Genomic DNA, 20,568 nt, shown 5'->3' on the forward strand with positions numbered 1-20,568 from the left:
TTCTAGCAATCAGAATCCAACAACACATTAAAAAGATCATACATAATGACCAAGTGGGCTTTATCCCAGGGATGCAAGGACTCTTCAGTATCCGCAAATCAATCAGTGTAATACACCACATTAACAAATTGAAGAATAAAAGCCATGTGATTTTCTCAATAGATGCCGAGAAAGCCTTTGAAAAAATTCAACATCCGTTTATGATAAAAACTCTCCAGAAAGCAGGAATAGAAGGAACATACCTCAACATGATAAAAGCTGTATATGACAAACCCATAGCAAACATTATCCTCAATGGTGAAAAGTTGAAAGCATTTCCCCTAAAGTCAGGAACAAGACAGGGGTGCCCACTTTCACCACTACTATTCAACATAATTTTGGAAGTTTTGGCCACAGCAATCAGAGCAGAAAAAGAAATAAAAGGAATCCAAATTGGAAAAGAAGTAAAACTCTCACTGTTTGCAGATGATCTTCTACATCAGTTCAGTTCAGTTCAGTCGCTCAGTCATGTCCGACTCTCTGCAACACCATGAATCGCAGCACGCCAGGCCTCCTTGTCCATCACCAACTCCTGGAGTTCACGTTCATTGAGTTCAGATTCACGTTCATTGAGTCAGTGATGCCATCCAGCCATCTCATCCTTTGTCGTCCCCTTCTCCTCCTGCCCCCAATCCCTCCCAGCATCAGAGTCTTTTCCAATCAGTCAACTCTTCGCATGAGAGGCCAAAGTACTGGAGTTTCAGCTTTAGCATCATTCCTTCCAAAGAAATCCCAGGGCTGATCTCCTTCAGAATGGACTGGTTGGATCTCCTTGCAGTCGAAGGGACTCTCAAGAGTCTTCTCCAACACCACAGTTCAAAAGCATCAATTCTTTGGCGCTCAGCTTTCTTCACAGTCCAACTCTCACATCCATACATGACTACTGGAAAACCATAGCCTTAACTAGACGGACCTTAGTCGGCAAATTAACGTCTCTGCTTTTGAATATGCTATCTAGGTTGGTCATAACTTTTCTTCCAAGGAGTAAGCGTCTTTTAATTTCATGGCCACAGTCACCATCTGCAGTGATTTTGGAGCCCCCCAAAATAAAGTCTGACACTGTTTCCACAGTTTGAAAACCCTAAAGACTCCACCAGAAAATTACTAGAGCTAATCAATGAATATAGTAAAGTTGCAGGATATAAAATCAACACACAGAAATCCCTTGCATTCCTATACACTAATAATGAGAAAAAGGAAAGAGAAGGAAACAATTCCATTCACCATTGCAAAAAAAAGAATAAAATACTCAGGAATGTATCTACCTAAAGAAACAAAAGACCTATATATCAGTTCATTTCAGTTCAATCGCTCAGTCATGTCTGACTCTTTGTGACCCCATGAATCACAGCACACCAGGCCTCCCTGTCCATCAGCAACTCCCAGAGTTCACTCAAACCCATGTCCATGGAGTCGGTGATGGCATCCAGCCATGTCATCCTCTGTTGTCCCCTTCTCCTCCTGCCCCCAATCCCTCCCAGCATCAGGGTCTTTTCCAGTGAGTCAACTCTTCGCATGAGGTGGCCACAACATTGGAGTTTCAGCTTCAGCATCATCCCATCCAATGAACACCCGGGACTGATCTCCTTTAGGATGGACTGGTTGGACCTATATATAGAAAAGTATAAAACAGTGATGAAAGAAATCAAAGAGGACACTAATAGGTGGAGGAATATACCATGTTCATCGATTGGAAGAATCAATATAGTGAAAATGAGTATACTACCCAAAGCAATCTATAGATTTAATGCAATCCCTATCAAGCTACCAACGGTATTTTTCACAGATCTAGAACAAATAATTTCACAATTTGTATGGAAATACAAAAAAACCTCAAATAGCCAAAGCAAACTTGAGAAAGAAAAATGGAACTGGAGGAATCAACCTGCCTGACTTCGGTCTCTACTACAAAGCCACAGTCATCAAGACAGTATGGTACTGGCACAAGACAGAAATATAGATCAATGGAACAAAATAGAAAGCCCAGAGATTAAATCCATGCACCTATGGACACCTTATCTTTGACAAAAGAGGCAAGAATATAATGGAGAAAAGACAATCTCTTTAACAAGTGGTGCTGGGAAAACTGGTCAACCACTTGTAAAAGAATGAAACTAGAACACTTCCTAACACCATACACAAAAATAAACTCAAAATGGATTAAAGATCTAAATGTAAGACCAGAAACTAAAAAACTCCTAGAGGAGAACATAGGCAAAACACTCTCTGACATAAATCACAGCAGAATCCTCTATGACCCACCTCCCAGAATATTGGAAATAAAAGCAAAAAGAAACAAATGGGATCTAATTAGAATTAAAATCTTCTGCACAACAAAGGAAACTATAAGCAAGGTGAAAAGATAGCCTTCTGGATGGGAGAAAATAATAGCAAGTGAAGCAACTGACAAAAAACTAATCTCAAAAATATACAAGAAACTCCTGCAGCTCAATTCCAGAAAAATAAGCGACCCAATCAAAAAATGGGCCAAAGAACCAAACAGACATTTCTCCAAAGAAGACATACAGATGGCTAACAAACACATGAAAAGATGCTCAACATCACTCATTATCAGAGAAATGCAAATCAAAACCACAGTGAGGTACCATTTCACACCAGTCAGAATGGTGGCTATCCAAAAGTCTACAAGCAATAAATGCTGGAGAGGGTGTGGAGAAAAGGGAACCCTCTTACACTCTTGGTGGGAATGCAAACTAGTACAGCCACAATGGAGAACAGTGCAGAGATTCCTTAAACAACTGGAAATAGAACTGCCTTATGACCCAGCAATCCCACTGCTGGGCATACACACCAAGGAAACCAGAATTGAAAGAGACACGTGTACCCCAATGTTCATCACAGCACTGTTTACAATAGCCAGGACATGGAAGCAACCTAGATGTCCATCAGCAGACGAATGGATAAGAAAGTTGTGGTGCGTATACACAATGGAGTATTACTCAGCCATTAAAAAGAATACATTTGAATCAGTTCTAATGAGATGGATGAAACTGGAGCCGATTATACAGAGTGAAGTAAGCCAGAAAGAAAAACACCAATACAGTATACTAATGCATATATATGGAATTTAGAAAGATGGTAACGATAACCCTGTATGCAGGACAGCAAAAGAGACACAGATGTATGGAACAGTCTTTTGGACTCTGTGGGAGAGGGAGAGGGTGGGATGATTTGGGAGAATGGCATGGAAACGTATAATATCATATGTGAAACGAATCGCCAGTCCAGGTTTGATGCATGATACAGGATGCTTGGGGCTGGTGCACTGGGATGACCCAGAGGGATGGTATGGTGAGGAAGTTGGGAGAGGGGTTCAGGATGGGAACACATGTACACCCGTGGCAGATTCATATTGATGTATGGCAAAACCAATAAAATATTGTAAAGTAATTAGCCTCCAATTAAAATAAATAAATTTATATTAAAAAAACAGACATAACAATACTCAACTGGATGTTATTTACTTTAGAAAATAATTTCCTTAAAAGGATATACACTCATATCCAAAACCCCAATGAATTTCTTTGCATATATACCATGAAGTTCTTTTGCATAATTTTTATCACACATAAAGTGTGGCTTTATTCACACACACAAAGATGTATTCATACTCTGCCTTTCAGGAATATAATAATTTCATAGAACAGAACACATTTATATTTATAACAAAGCAGAATAACATGCTCATTTCATTGACATGCTTTTGAGTTCTACCTCCTTCCTCTTCTGTTTTTTTCTGATGGAAATATAAACATTAAAGAATTGAAGGAAGCTGTGTTTTAACCTGTTGTTTTGTCTGCCAAGTACTCACATTTCTGGACACTGTTTTGTATATGCCTCCAACCAGTATACCAGTGTTTGTGACCTCACTTTTCTTGCCACAGTTGATTGATGCAGGAATGAGGAATGCAGAAATGCAGGAATGCATTTCCTTCCCCAAACTTAGACCACCACCCCCCACACAGCATGTGAAATTAGGAGTTGTGCCTACAAAATTTTAGTCTCAAACTTCTTGATGCCTTTAATGAAGGAGATGTAAACCCAAAAACTATGAGCCCTCATGATCCACCTTGTAGGAAAGAAACAACAGAGGCTGTTTTTTAGACAGAAGTGTATCCTGAGAGGAACCGTGAGGAACTCTCATGTCATCAGAGTCTTGTTTCCATTTTTCCTTGAAGCCCAAATGTATCCTTTTTCTCTGGTCCAAAGTTGTTGTTGTTTAGTTGCTAAGTCATATCTGACTCTTCGCGACCCTGGAATACTGAAGTGGATTGCCATTTTGTACTGCAGGGTATCTCCCCGATCCAAGGATTAAACCTGTGTTTCCTGCATTGGCAAGTGGATTCTTTACCCTTTCGCTACCTGGAAAGCCCTGTTTTTTCAGTTCAATTCAGTTCAGTCACTCAGTCGTGTCTGACTCTTTGCGACTCCATGAGCCGCAGCACTCCAAGCCTCCCTGTCCATCACCAACTCCTGGAGTTCACCCAAACCCATGTCCATCGAGTCAGTGATGCCATCCAGCCATCTCATCCTCTGTCGTCCCCTTCTCCTCCTGCCTTCAGTCTTCCCCAGCATCAGGGTCTTTTCCAGTGAATCAGTTCTTCGCATCAAGTGGCCAAATTATTGTAGTTTCAGCTTCAGCATCAGTCCTTCCAATGAATATTCAGGACTGATTTCCTTTAGGATTGACTGGTTTGATCTCCTTGCTGTCTTTGGTTGCTTACAGGTCCTCATATATCATATTTATGAAAACTTAACAATATTTTTCTTTTGGTGAACTTCATTTTCAGGTTCATGGTGGGGATAGTTATAGTTGTCACTTGTGAGGAGATGTGCTATAATCTCGAGAGGCTATATGGCTATATGGAAATACAGTAGCCTCAGCATAGAACCTAGTCCTGTCTTGTCACTCAGCATCGGAGGAGTCTTGAGAAAGCCCCTTTTCTACTCAAGTCCATAGCATGGGTGAGGAGATAATATTTATGTCTAAATGTCTTTGATTCTTTTTCTTTAATTATGGATGGAGTCCTGAAGTGATTGCCTTGGAAAGGGAAGATTATCACTATGAAGAGAATTTATGGTAGCTGAAAACTATATGCCAGTCAAATATCTTTGTGTGACCACTGCCTTTGTTTTATAAATTCCCTTAGAGTAGGATATGAGGGGGGAAATCTTGCTGTTTGTTCATTCTTTTAACACTTGCTCATCACCTTTTATATGTCAGCCACTGGTCTGGGTGTTTTGGATCCAGGGATGAGTAACACACACCCCGACCTTCAAGGAACTCAAGATGCAAGGGGAAGACAGACAAAAATTAACAGAGGATTATAAAACCGTTGACAAGTGTAATGAATGATGAGGATATTAATAGGTCTTAAAGGAGAAACGCATTACCTGGCAAGGTGGAGGTGAGGGTGAGAAGAGTAGGCTTCCTGAAGTAGGTAATATATGAACTGAAGTTGATGAAGTCAGCTAGGATTAACTGAAGGAAAAAGAGAATAGCATAACCAGTCATGGAAGTAAGAAACAATACGGCATGTGGAGAACTATGAGCAGTGTGTGAGGAGCACTTGCTTGCTTATTTTGCTTGTTTTCACGCCAAATCATAGAGTATGGGATTGTACAATAATGTAATTTACACTGCTTCTGTTAAGTAGAGAGGACACATAATTTTGTAACTCTAAAAGTGATAGATGCCTCTAAGATTTCAAGACAAAAGCACAGATCAAGGCTCAACTTTCCAGAAGCTGCAGTGACAGGGGCGACTTTTATCTCTTAGGGTATAAGATACTGTTACATCTCTTTTTTTAAAATTTTAATTTATTTTGCTTTACAATACTGTATTGGTTTTGCCATACATTGACATGAATCAGCCATGGGTGTACATGAGTTCCTAATCCTGAACCCCCCTCCCACCTCCCACCCCATATCATCTCTCTGGATCATCCCCTTGCACCAGCCCCAAGCATCCTGTATCCTGTATCGAACATAGCTGTTACATCTCTTAACTAGTTTCACATTGTAGCTAATTGATAGCTCTAATGCAAGTTAAAAGAAGAAAAAAAAAATCCTACTTGTTACTCTGATGTCCTCAGTATAAAGATAAATGAAACGCTGAAGTATTCTGGATATAACATTTGTGCATGAAAATTTTAGCAGATCTGCCCACTTATTTGTTAATGTTAAAGATAAAGCTTAGAAATTGCTACAAAGGTGCTATTCCTTTCTATAACCCTCCTGACTATAAAGCCATTGAATCAGTTCTTAATGTGACGATGATAACACATTTCCCTTTCAATCTTGTGGTTCCATAAAATGCTGGAACTTTTTACTTCCTTTCTCTGTCTAACTGTCACAACTGGGGGTTAAGGTCTTGCTAACATAGGTGCCTAATAGATGTATATGATGAACATGATATGAATATGATACATTTAACAATAAAATAATAATTCATAATGTGTTAACTTAAAGCCATAAATATATTGGGTGATCACACAACAATAAAACCACTATGATTATACTGCTGCTGCTGCTGCTAAGTCACTTCAGTCGTGTCTGACTCTGTGCGACCCCACAGACAGTAACCCACCAGGCTCCCCCATCCCTGGGATTCTCCAGGCAAGAACACTGACAAGCAATCAAACTGGCTTTTTTACGCTGAACTGAGACTACCTCTGTGACAGAAATAACCAAAAACCAGGCCAGTAAAATAATTTTCTTGTTTCCTGTATTAAATGTAACTTCAAAAATTAGGCTTCTTTGCATTTCTTTCTGTTCAGGAAAGTGGGGTGGAGGAAGAGAGAAGAAAACCTTAAAACAAAACAAAACAAAAAGAATCTTTTTCTGAAGGTATTTTAAAATCATCTTTCACAATAAGAAAAAAATATAGTCCTGGAACCAATATTTGACTCTCTTCAAAAGAATAGACATTTTCCAATGGCTGCTTGTATATTTTCCCTAAATAGATGCTCAACTGTGAAAAATAAGCAGGGTTCCTGGAGATAGCTAATAAGATTTAGGTACTTGAAATTCTACATTGGTCAAGTAGCACTACATATTTGAAAAGCTGAGTTTCTGCTTTTTTCAAAAGGGAAGCCCACTCCTCAAGATAACTTAGGCTGTTAGTGGCAAGTTAGGTACAACACTTTGCAATATCCGTGCTCTTGTGAATGGTTTCCTATCCTTCATTTCCTCAGAGCTTCCTTTAGGATCTAGATGAATCCATCATCTCAAATGCATTTAAATCAATGGCAGTTTTAAAGGAACAGCTATGAAAGAGCACAAGTTAGAGTCAATATTTTCAAAATGCGTGCTTATTAAAGGCTATTTTGGGTGTAAATGTTTTCATAAATTTTAGGAAATTTCATAAACATTATTGTCATTTGATAATCAAGTTTATTTTAAAATTAATTTGGACCCATTCTATTTTAAGCAACTGGAACTATTTGTCCGCTGTTAATGTCATTTACTAGATCTCAGGTGGGTAGGCTACAACCCTACCAAGTCTCCAAAAGAGGTAGAAATGGAATCTCGATTTACACAGAATTTCATCCATGCACCACTGAGGCAGTTTACTGAGTGTGTATAGCTATTTACGTTACATATTTGTTGTTGTTGTTGTTATTTTATGTAGAAATTAGTTACACTGAAAACCAAAGTTACACAGAAATGAACATCTTAGGTAAATCTCCTCTTCTAGAATCTCCCATTTCTGCTCATATTTTTACCATTCTGTTCATCCATAATGCTTGTGGACTGGGAACCTTGAGTCCTCATAGTTCTCCCATTGGCCAACTCCAGCCCTAATTAGTCACAAGTCTGATTTTGTTCTAATTCTCTTGTACACTGAACTAGCTCAGGGCCTTTCAATCTTGGATCACATTTAGCAGAAATGTTGACTACTCTGCTTTTCTTTTGACTGGCTTAAGGCTCTCCATGCACACTGCCAAAGGTGAGGATCAAGGGAAGTTCTACTGTGTAAATCAATCTTGAGTATCTTGAAAATAGTGGAAAGACCTTTCAGTCAAAGAGAATAGTACTATAAAGGCTTGAAACACAAAGGAGTTTCAAAAACTGATAGCACATTTGGGTTGACTTGAGAGTAGATATAGAGATGGATGGGGCAAACCAGAAATGAGACAATTATCATCTTATAAAAAAAGTATTGGCTTTGCCATACTAAGAATTGTGCTTAAAAGATAGTGGATACTCAGCAACCATTCATTAAGTGAATAAATAAATGAATCACTTTATCCACTACTAGTATATTAAATCTTTCTGTTTAAACATCTCATATTTAGTAATTGACTAGTTTGCACTTGAGTCATTGAATGAAGACAATGTAGTCACACTATTTTCAACACCTTGTATGTAGCTGATCCTAATCTGTTATAACAATTAGAAACATTCCTTCTCCTTATGAGTGCTGTTAAATGTTCTTGAACTTAACATGTATAGATATTCACATATATTTGTGTTTTTCTTTTTTTCCTATTCTAGGGTCAGATATCGTTCAATGGTTAATAAAGAACTTAACCATAGAAGATCCAGGTAAATAAATCATTTTCCCATAGAATTATTTTCTTTGTGGTTTTAAGAAATATGTTTCCTCAGGGCTAACATGACAAACAAACTTGGCAAGCAAGCCTGAAAAATTATATTTAATTATATTTTTCACATATATACAGATTTTATGGTAATCAGTGTATATTTAACTAAAAACTATAGTATATTTAACTATTTAATTCAGTTTACTATAATTTTTTTCAATATGTAATGTCCTATTTTATAATATTTAATTCAAGTGATTGGTGGCTGTTAGAATTGATGAGCATTATACATGTCCATAAATAATTATACATGTAACTTACAGCAAGTGATTATGAAATAGTGAGATTTCTCTTATGAAAACACACAGAACTAAATCTCATTAATTTTCCCTTAACTATGTTTTTTTGTGTGAGGTTTGAAAACAATTTTATTTCAAATTCCAACTTCTTTTTATCATGCCTATATTTTGTTTTTAATGGTCTTATTACAGTCATGGACTCATTCATTGTGGTAGGCATTTTGTATATTCTGCAACACAAAACCAACATGCAGAGTTTGAAAACAGTTTCTATGAGCACACGTTTTCATTGCCTAGAACATATTCCTAGTTATGAGGAATTTAATGAATTTTTAAAAGCATCATGTAAGAAGAGCCTTCATGTGTCACAAGTTTTTCACATCCCTGAAATTAAAATGAGATGTGTTTTGTTTAGAGAAGATGCATTGAACTTACTAAGGCCTCATGGTGTTTTTCTGTTTTACTGCCGGTTGCATGAGAATAATTCAGCTGTTCTCCTACCATTCTGAAATATGGTATTCTTTGAGTTCTCCAAGGTTCTTTCTGCATGGGCACACCATTTATTCTTTACAGTATAAGCCTTCTGGCTTTTCACATCTCTATTGAGAAACAAGAAACAGGTAGTCTGTGCTCTTAGATAAAAAGGTAGTAACCTTTTGTTTGTTTTCCCCCCATTGTTTGAAATAGTATTCTATCATATCGATTAACTTTTGCTGTGTAACAAACTACCCTAAAACTTAGTGGCTTGGAATAAACAGCTCTGTGGATTGGCTGGTCACGTCTTCTGGCCAGTTTCCTTGGTTGACTCCTGCTGGACGTTCTTATGGACTGTAGCCAGGTGGTGGGTGGATGATCTAGGATTTCTGACGTATTTGGTACTCAGCATGCTGTCAGCCAGGTGCATCTCATTCTCTCCTCCTTCAGCCTGCTAGCAAGGGCTTTTTACCAGGGTGTTTTCAGGGATCCAAGTGCAACACAGGCTTCTGCTTGTGTAACATTTTCTCTTGTTTCATTTGCCAAGGCAAACACTGTGGCCAGGAGCAGAACCAGTGTAGGAAGGTACTATCCAAAAACATGGATACAGAAGGATGCAAGCAAATTGGGACACTTACTAAAAAATCTTCCACCTTTATATTTCTTCTGCCTTCCAGATCTGCCCTCCTATGATATGTCCTACTAGCTTTTGGTTTGGAGTTGCAAAATCTACCCTCCATCACCTGTTCATCTTTTCTTAGTAAATATGCTTTGTATCCAATATCATATCATACTAATTGTAGATGTGATTTTGAATGAATTTATCAAAAGATAAAACTTCAGTGAATTTTCTATCCTTCACAAAATAATTGGCAAACCATCAGTAACTCCTTGATATCACCCTGCTCATCTGTGATCCTTGCTGCCTCTCACTGGAAGGGTCACTGTTACCAAACTCTTGAAATTATACTGATGAAGGTGAGTAATACCTCAGACTAATGAGTAGTGATGACCTCTGGAAATCAAAGATCATTAAACATGTATATGTTCCCTAAGTGGCACCCTAATCACTCTACTTTTCTCTTATCAGCCTATGCTTCTTGAGATCCCAGTATTCCTTGAGAGGCATCCTGGAATTGAAGATGGGTCATGGGCTTTGCTGACATGCTTGAGCTTGAATCTCTATATATACTTACTCTGTATGGGGCATTGGGCAAGTTACTTAATTTCTCTGTTTTTACTTTTTTTCTTCTTTTCAGTAAGATGATTTTAGTACAGTGTTTTGTGAAGCTCAAATGAGTCAACATGCAAGTGTGCCAAAATCCTAATTTTTTTTTTTTAATAGGCCAGATTCTTTTAAAACCCTGAACATTTGCAGGCACATTTAACTAAATTGAATTCTCTAAAAATGTATGCAATTTTTATATTAGCCTTCAAAAACACTACCTGTTCCATGAGACCTTTTATTTATCATTCAGCTCCCATTGGCTTTCCTTTACCATGAATATTTTCCAAGCATATTTACATGTTAGCTTAATTTTATTATCTTTTATATTTAATTTTATATGTTGGTCTTATTGCTTCAGTCAAATCTCCATAACATAATGGCAGAGAACATACATCCTGTCCAGTCATTGACTGAAGTGCCAAGATTAATCAGTTCTCAATTATTACTTGATTTTTTTTAACTTATGGAATCCACAGAAGTGATATCAAATTTATAACTACTGATTTAGTTTGTGATCTCCTAAATGGATGAGGAGAACTGAGGAGGAAGAAATTTCAAATGAACTTTTCTTCGTCTAAACCAAACCCAAAGTAAAATAAATGGTTTTAAATGCACACAGAAGAATAAGATTAAGGATAAGTGTAGATTTATCCAGGATAAAAATTTAATTTTGAACAGTTGCATTTTTTTCTTTAGAAGTATCATCTATGTAAACAAACAAACAAACAAACAAACTGTGAAAATTGAGATTTGTACAAAATTGAGATTCACCTGGATGTTTTATCAAACTAAATTGACTATCTTACCTGAATTAATTGAATCAATCTGTTGTGTTCAGCATTACAGAGTCTGTCATCTGCCCCTAAGTCCTGCCACAAGTCCTCTAGAGAGAGTGATCTAAATTCTATTCTGTTATATATGGCCTTTGTATTCCCTGGATTTGGTTAACTTGCCAGTGAGATCAGTATGTTTCAGATTTGAGAAAGTATAGAATATCTCTGTTTTTAGTTTTAAAATATAGTTTTTAAATAGATCACTTCATCTGAATACCACAAAAATATCATAAAGTAGCCATACAGACATAGTTATTTTACAATTGGAGAATCAACTGAGAGGAAACTATGAATGCCCTAGAACTGACAAAAACCCATTTAAACTCATTGAAACTTTTCCCCAGTCTCTACCCTGTGTGTATGCTCCTTTTTGCACAATTATTTCCAAACTAGATCCTGCTTTTCCTTAAATGATTGGCAGCCATGGTAGCTGCATAGATCTACCTGATAAGATGTTTCAGTATCTTTTGGAATAAAGTACTTGATTTTCTGGGATTTGTTGTTATATTTACCTATTACATTCTGAGTATACCTTTTGTCAGAGCTATTTCCTATATATCTCAATTCATATGTAATATAGGCAGAATAGGAGATCTTTTCTGTATACTCTTGTTTCAAACAATAGTCTTACTTGGATAGTGGAAAGTAGAAGCATTTAAAACACTCTGAACCTATAAAAATACATATTTTATTGTCCAGTTGACAAGTTATCATGTCAATATGAAATAAATTAAAGTGACTGCTCTATTAATTATTGTTTCAATGCTAAAGAACCATTATAAGAAAATATTCTGTGTTTCTAAGGCATAATTTTAAATTCTGATGATAGTAATCAAGAAATCATAGACTGGAGCCATCACATGCACACTTCTAACAAGGCTGATTAGTTTAACATTGTTCAGAGTGATAGATATTACCCAAGCATACATCTTGCAAATTTGCATTTTCTATTACAAGTAGTGTTTAAAGAAAACGCTAATAAATTCCTCATATTCTTTGAGTACCTGCTCCCAACCCATGTCCCTTCTCCTGCCTCTGTCTATGGAATTCTCCAGGCAAGAATACTGGAGTAGTTAGCCATTCCCTTCTCCAGGGGATCTTCCTGACCTAAGAATCAAACCCAGGTCTCCTGCAGGCAGATTCTTTACCATCTGAGCCACCAGGGAAGCCCAGTTATGTATGCAGGGAATACTATATGTTGTTCTAATTATTTTCATGTGAGATAGGCAAGAACCATAGTTTCCATCATGCATTCATTTTAGTGTCTTATCACCTTTTCTTTTTTTCATGTACTCCATTGGAACCCCAGGTTTAAAAATACTAAAATATTTAAAATACAAATACGATATTAATACCTTTATATTGAATATATTCAGGAACCTCTCTTTTGGTGGGCTTTGCCCCCTTGGGAATGCTTTAGCATGACAGAAAGTAAAAAGTCTGCAAATGTTTGCTCTATGGTATCTTCCAGTTAAAATAATCAAAACCAGAAAGTAAATTTTAGTCATATCTATGCTACTGGCATCAACTCTTTCATTTAACTTATATCCTAGCCACACATCCTTCTCTTCCGCTCCCCCATTTATCTGTATTTTGCATTTGCATTTAAATACCATATTTCATAATGGAACAAGTAAGTGCTAGTATCATTTTGTTTATATAATCATGCAGTTACTCTACATAATTAAAACTCAAAGCCCAGAATATACTGAAAAGTATTTAGAAGTCCATAAATCAAAGTTTTGATTGCCAGAATAGAGGCTGTAATTGCCAGCATGTCTGCCATGGTGTACCTATGAGGAGGCCATCTTTCCTGCTGATAAAGGCTTTTTCTGGTTTTGGCTTCTGGCTGTCTTCATCTCCTGCCTCAATTACTATGTTACAATAACAGAAAATAACTATAATACATTAGCACTAATTAATCAGATGCCCCCAGGTACGATGCTATATGTTTTCTACCTGTTTAAATCATATGAATAGGAAGGAGACAAAAAAATTCACATGTACCAACTATGTGCCACGTACCTGTTGAAAATTTGGTATACAGTTGACCCTTAAACAACACAGCTTTGAACTGCATAGGTCCACTTATTTGTAGATTTTTTCAATAGCAAATACTGCAGTACTATAAAATCTGAAGTTTTAAATCTGAGGATATGAAACCCTGGATATGGAGGATTGAGTGTAAAATTATACTTATATTTTCAATTATGTGGTGGGTTAGTGCCCCAAACCTCCACATTGTTCAAGTGTCAACAGTATGTTGTTCAATATCAAAGAAAAAAGAGAGAAACTTCATATAGTAGGTGGTAGACCAGAAAGCTAAGTCTCAGATCATGGAACTACTAATCTCTAACAAATATATTGAGTTGCCATCATGTTTGATACATGAGCTGTGAACCCCTACTCCACATCTCAGCTCTGTTCTGAGTCTCAGGAACCTCATCTGTAAAGTGAAATGATATTCTTTGTCTGGATCTGAAAGTGTTCATTTTTTCTATATCAAATGTATCTGGATTAATTTTTCCAGATAAAAAAATGAACAGCAGATGCTCTCTGGCAATGCTAGTTTTTACTAGCTAGCAGCATGCATCTATAACTGGCTAGCAGCCCCAGAGTTTTGTAACCTCCCTCAAGTTTACCTGATTGTCTGATTTTTTATATTTTACTTATAGTTGCCAACTGTTAAGGAATATACTAAAAGCAGCTGGGAATGTGATTAGAATTGCTGTCTTTTTTGCTTGTAAAACTAGAATAAGCATAATGATAGCCTTGTTCAGTGTACTTTTTACTAGGTGATTAACTCCCCTTAGGAACATGTTCTATCTCAGCAGAGCTTGATATTTCTATCATTTCCTCTAGAAAACCCAGAAATATGGATTACTCCACAGATCAAAGTGCCCTGTGACATTGTCTCAATTCTTTTAGGAGCTGGTTGACCTGATTGCTGTCTTCTTCTTTTTAGGTCTTCACTTTATTTTTTATTAATCTTTTTGTGTACACATATTCCTGAATATTTTATTTTGGAGAATAAATGGGGCATGTATCACTTTTTAAAAAAGGAAAGGAAGGAAAACAGAAAGTAGAAAGGAAAGACAGAAAAAATTATAAAGAGGAAAAGAAGAATAAAAAGAATTAGTAAAGCTAATAAAGCTGGAGCATAAGATATCATTGAAAATATACCTATTCATCAAAGTAGACTACTCAGAAAAAGAAGAGAAATGTAAGTAATTATATCTTATCCAGAGGAAACCATAGACAGTTGTATAAGAGCTATCTAAAAAGTCAGGCCCCTTTGTTTTTTATTAAATATAACAGTATTTTTTATCTCCTAGCTGGAGAATGAATTAGGTTATTTTCCCCTTTGTATTTGAGTTTGAGGGCATTGCTACTTGCTTTATTTCTATATTATAATAGTGAAGCTTTTCCTTTTATTACCACTAAGAATGATCAGAAATGATAGCTACAATAGTACAGAAAACATGAGAAGTGCTGATAGAAGCTTTGTGATGTAAATATGGTCTTACTATGGCATGAATATACTTGTCTGTTCAGCTATCGTTTGATCACAAACCATACATAAAGGTTACTGCTCTCACAGTAAAAAAAAACAATTACTCTTTTAAAAATAATGTCTGAGAAATTCAATGTAACATACAATATGATTTTTAAATTTTGAAAATTACCCTCTAACTGAGGAATTCTTGCATCTAATAAAACTAAAATGCTTTTGAAAATTTTGCAGTTATATTAAAATTTAAGTGATTGGACCTTTTGAATTATCCAGAATTCCTCCTTCCTAATACCTGGGCACTGAGACCCATTTGAATACATACCATAGAATTCTGATTAACTCCATTTCACTTGAGGCACACACTCAGAATATGGTTTGTGTTATTTTTCTATAAATAACTGCTCATATGATTTAATCTAAATTTTTGGAAAGAGAACTTGTAGGTGTCACTAACACTTTGATGCTATTGAATGGCCCAAAGAGAGTGTCAGTTTACTGACTCTGGGAATTACTTGTCTATTTCAGCAAATCTGAAGTTTAATTCTTCCTTTGCTGAGGTTCATCCTTGAAAACATATGTGGTTTGTGTAATTGGGAGCTTCTGTAAGCAGTGATAAACATAAGTTCAGTCACTCAGTCGTGTCTGACTCTTTGCGGCCCCGTGAATCGCAGCACGCTAGGCCTCCCTGTCCATCACCAACTCCTGGAATTCACTCAGACTCACGTCCATCGAGTCGGTGATGCCATCCAGCCATCTCATCCTCTGTTGTCCCCTTCTCCTCCTGCCCCCAATCCCTCCCAGCATCAGAATCTTTCCCAATGAGTCAACTCTTCTCATGAGGTGGCCAAAGTACTGGAGTTTCAGCTTCAGCATCATTCAGCATGAGTTGTGATAAACATACAGCTTCTTTAATCTGTTTCTGGCTGTTTGACCAGTGAAGCTTTCAGTTCAGTTCAGTCACTCAGTTGTGTCCAACTCTTTGCGACCCCATGAAGTGTAGCATGCCAGGCCTCCATTTCCATCACCAACTCCCGTAGTTTACTCAAACTCATGTCCGTTGAGTCGGTGATGCCATCTAACCATCTCATCCTCTTTCGTCCCCTTCTCCTCTTGCCTTCAATCTTTCCCAGCATCAGGGTCTTTTCAAATGAGTCAGTTCTTCGCATCAAGTGGCCAAAGTGTGGGGAGTTTCAGCTTTAGCATCAGTCCTTTCAAAGAATACTCAGGACTGATTTCCTTTAGGATTGACTGGTTGAATCGCCTTGCAGTCCAAGGGACTCTCAAGAGTCTTCTCCAACACTACATTTCAAAAGCATTAATTCTTCAGCACTTAGATTTCTTTATATGCCAATTCTCACATCCATACATGACTACTGGGAAAACCATAGCCTTGACTAGATGGACCTTTGTTGGCACAGTAATGTCTCTGCTCTTAAATATGCTGCCTAGGATGGTCATAACTTTTCTTGCAAGGAGCAAGCGTCTTTCAGTTTCATGACTGCCGTCACCATCTGCAGTGATTTTGGAGCCCCCAAAATAAAGTCTGTCATGGTTTCCATTGTTTCCCCATCTATTTATCATGAAGTGATGGGACAGGATGCCATGATCTTGATTTTCTAAATAAGCCAACTTTTTCACTCTCCTCTTTCACTTTCAGCAAGAGGCTCTTTAGTTCTTCTTCACCTTCTGCCATAAGGGTGGTGTCGATGTCATCTGCATGTCGAGGTTACTGATATTTCTCCCGGCAATCTTGATTCCAGCTTGTGCTTCATCCAGCCCAACATTTCTCATGATGTACTCTACATATAAGTTAAATAAGCAGGGTGACAATATACAGCCTTGACATACTCCTTTTCCTATTTGGAGCCAGTCTGTTGTTCCATGTCCGGTTCTAACTGTTGCTTCCTGACCTGCATACATAGTTCTCAGGAGGCAGGTCAGGTGGTCTGGTATTCCCATCTCTTTAAGAGTTTTTCACAATTTATTGTGATCCACACAGTCAAAGGCCTTGGCATAGTCAATAAAGCAGAAATAGATGTTTTTCTGGAACTCTCTTGCTTTTTTGATGATTTGATGGATGTTGGCAATTTGATCTCTTGTTCCTCTGCCTTTTCTAAATCCGGCTTGAACATCTGGAAGTTCATGGTTCATGTACTGTTGAAACCTGCCTTGGAGAATTTTGAGTATTACTTTACTAGCATGTGAGATAAATGCAATTGGACGGTACTTTGAGCATTCTTTGGCACTGCCTTTCTTTGGGATTGGAATGAAAACTGACCTTTTTCCAGTCCTGCGGCCACTGCTGAGTTTTCCAAATTTGCTGGCATATTCCATGCAGCACTTTCACAGCATCATCTTGTAGGATTTGAAATAGCTCAACTGGAATTTTATTACCTCCACTAGCTTTTTTTGTAGCGATGCTTCTTAAGGCCCACTTGACTTCACATTCCGGGATGTCTGTCTCTAGTTGAGTGATCACACCATCGTGGTTATCTGGGTCATGAAGAACTTTTTGTATAGTTCTTCTGTGTATTCTTGCTACCTCTTCTTAATATCTTCTACTTCTGTTAGGTCCATACCATTTCTATCCTTTATTGAGCCCATTTTTGCATGAAATGTTCCCTTGGTATCTCTAATTTTTTATCTTCTAAGACTAGAAGAGATCTCTAGTCTTTCCCATTCTGTTATTTTCCTCTATTTCTTTGCACTGATCTCTGAGGAAGGCTTTCTTATCTCTCCTTGCTATTCTTTGAAACTCTCCATTCAAATGGGTATTGCCTTTCGCTTCTCTTCTTTTCACAGCTATTTGTAAGGCTTCCTTAGACAACTATTTTGCCTTTTTGCATTTCTTTTTCTTGGTGATGGTCTTGAACGCTGCCTCCTGTACGGTGTCAGAAACCTCCATCCATAGTTCTTCAGGCACTCTTTCTATTAGATCTAATCCCTTGAATCTATTTCTCACTTCCACTGTATAATCATAAGGGATTTGATCTAGGTCATACCTGAATGGTCTAGTGGTTTTCCCTACTTTCTTCAATATCAGTCTGAATTTGGCAATAAGGAGTTCATGATCTGAGCCACAGTCAGCTCCTGGTCTTGTTTTTGCTGACTGTATAGAGCTTCTCCATCTTTGGCTGCAGAGAATATAATCAATCTGATTTTGGTATTGACCATCTGGTGATGTCCATGTGTAGAGTCTTCTCTTGTGTTGTTGGAAGAAGGCATTTGCTATGACTCTTCATTAAATGATCTGCCAGTTTTTCCATATGTATTTCCTCAAGTGTACCTTCTGCTCTGCTTGGCGGGTGGTTCAATATATCTTTTGGGAGGATAGATGTCAGATATCAGATGTACATGTTGTACTTTAGTTATATACATTTTTCTTAAAATATTCTGAACTATTAAAAAGATACATAAATCTACCATAAATAATTTAGGAAATGTGAATAAATATAAAGAGGAGAATAAAAAGTTCTCATAAAAAGCACTCAGGTAATCACCACTAAAATTCTGGCACATTTGTTTTTTCCAGTCTTTTTTGATGGCCTAAGTTCTTTCTGACTTTTTTTTAACTGGAATTTGTCTCACTCAATGTCTTTCCCTCCCCATGTATGGGAGTTTTCCTCAGCCACTTAGGAGCCAGTATCTAATGTCCCTTTGCCCTCATCAGTTTATGAGGCCCACATCCTTGCCACAGCTTCAGTTGTCCCTATAAGATTGCTGTGTCCCAGCATGATGACCCCCTGCCACCACTGTCTGATCCCAGCTAAGGGCACCATTCTTACCTTGAAGCTATGAAGTCTGTCCTTCTTCCCAACTTCCGCTTTCGTCTCTCAGACTTTAACTCTTCACAAGATTTGTTTGTCTCATGGAGAGTAGTGGGAAAATACATCAACAAATGTAGCTATCACCCCTTCATAGTCCAAATTTGTCTCTGGGTCCTTTAGAAGCTGACTCCCTCTTGCCCTCTTCATGTCTAGTGACAGTGGCCAATATCCCCAACACTGACAGTCTTCCAGGTATATTCAGGCCCAGTATCTGGGCTAAATTCACTCCTAGTCAGTGAGAAAAGGATAGAATTTGCCTTCATTCTACTCTTAGCCAAAGTTTCTAAATTCTCATTGCTGACTCTAGGATTGAGCTTTCCTAAGGACATCGGAGGACTGACCTTTGCTAAGGATATTTTTAGGACTGACCTCTTTCAAGAGCATGTTGACATAACACCACCCCTGTGGACAGAGGCCTGGGATGCCCTTCTGTTGTCACATGATGGTCTAATTTCAGGACATTTCCCAAAGTCTGAGGCAAATTTTCACTAGACTGTGAACTTTATAAGTAGAAGGACTTTGTTTTGTTGTTTGCTCCATATCTGGCATCTTTACTGTGCTTCTCATACATATTGAATGTTAAAATATTATTTAATTTTAAACATTTTTAACAAAGAGAGTATTAATATAAAAATAGACTGTTTTATTTTAATATTTCACTTAATGTTATATAGAGGGCATTTTCATTTTTATTATTCCAGCTCTAGATAGAGGTTTATCTCAAAGTATAAGGTTCCAGTTACCCTACAAGACACAAAGGGTTTAATCGTAGGACATAAAATGAAATATCCTGGGCTTATCAATCCATAGGTTTCATATCACGTATTTTTCTCTGAGAAAAGGGAAGAATAAATGTTATCCAACCATAGGAAAGTATTCTAAATGTTCTGAGGCAGCCTAAAGAAGTTGTTTTTATTGCATGGAAGTATGAGTTTTATGGTCAAGTGGTAGCTCCTGTTAGAAATAAAACATGATTTACTGGTTGAAATATTGTAGCACTCTGGAAAACCCAAAGCAAAGGCATAGTAAGGACATAATGAGAGTCTCAAAAAAGTCATAAAAAAGCCAACATAGTTTGGAAGTTTACTTTTAGGCCTCAAATAATATCGTATTAAGTGAAATAACTATTTTAGGTTATGATTTGATTATTTTTCTGAGAACTTTTCAAAAAAAATATAAGGCCATTAGAAAGTATCCTGAAATCCATTAGGAATTCTTTTTTTTAACATGATTCAAGTCTGACGACTTGCATCCAGCTTAGAAAAGTAGCAGTCGAAGACATTTCTTTTTCCTACAGTTCAGGTGAGAGAGTGGATCATTCACGACTACTGAACTACTTACTCTTCTGGGACCTTTCTGTTCAACTGGTGTGTAGTGAACAAGCTATGAAGGAAGGAGAATACCTTGTCCCTATATAATAGGGAAATTCCCCTTGCCTCACTTTTTTACAAACATGCACTCTTAGATTTATTAATGTCTTCTAGTTCCCAACTAGAAGATGTCCTTTTCATCATAGGGAACTGGAATGCAAAAGTAGGAAATCAGGAGATACCTGGAGTAACAGGCAAGTTGACCTTGGAGTACAAAATGAAACAAGATAAAGGGTAACAGAGTTTTGCCAAGAGAATGTGCTGGTTATAGCAAACACCCTTTTCCAACAACACAAGAGACAACTCTACACATGGACATCACCAGCAGCCAAAGATGGAGAAGGTCTATACAGTCGGCAAAAACAAGAATGGGAGCTGACTGTGGCTCAAATCATGAACTGCGTATTGCCAAAT

General features: G+C 37.4%; 1 protein-coding gene across 6 annotated transcripts in view; it reads left to right on the forward strand.

The window, feature by feature from the left end:
- RGS7 (regulator of G protein signaling 7) overlaps nt 1–20,568 on the forward strand; it is a 472,754-nt gene that overhangs the window by 349,997 nt on the left and 102,189 nt on the right. For 4 of the 6 annotated variants that reach the window (XM_015099194.4, XM_060396466.1, XM_015099193.4 and 1 more), the window contains one exon: nt 8,560–8,610. The exons of the other annotated variants lie outside the window; for them this stretch is intronic. In XM_015099194.4, coding sequence (XP_014954680.1) covers nt 8,560–8,610 — 51 coding nt within the window. Of the gene's footprint in view, nt 1–8,559; nt 8,611–20,568 lie in introns of those variants that run through there. 6 annotated transcript variants of the gene reach the window in all.

The sequence above is a fragment of the Ovis aries genome, chromosome 12, assembly GCF_016772045.2.
Source record: "Ovis aries strain OAR_USU_Benz2616 breed Rambouillet chromosome 12, ARS-UI_Ramb_v3.0, whole genome shotgun sequence".
In the NCBI taxonomy this organism is placed as follows: domain Eukaryota; kingdom Metazoa; phylum Chordata; class Mammalia; order Artiodactyla; family Bovidae; genus Ovis; species Ovis aries.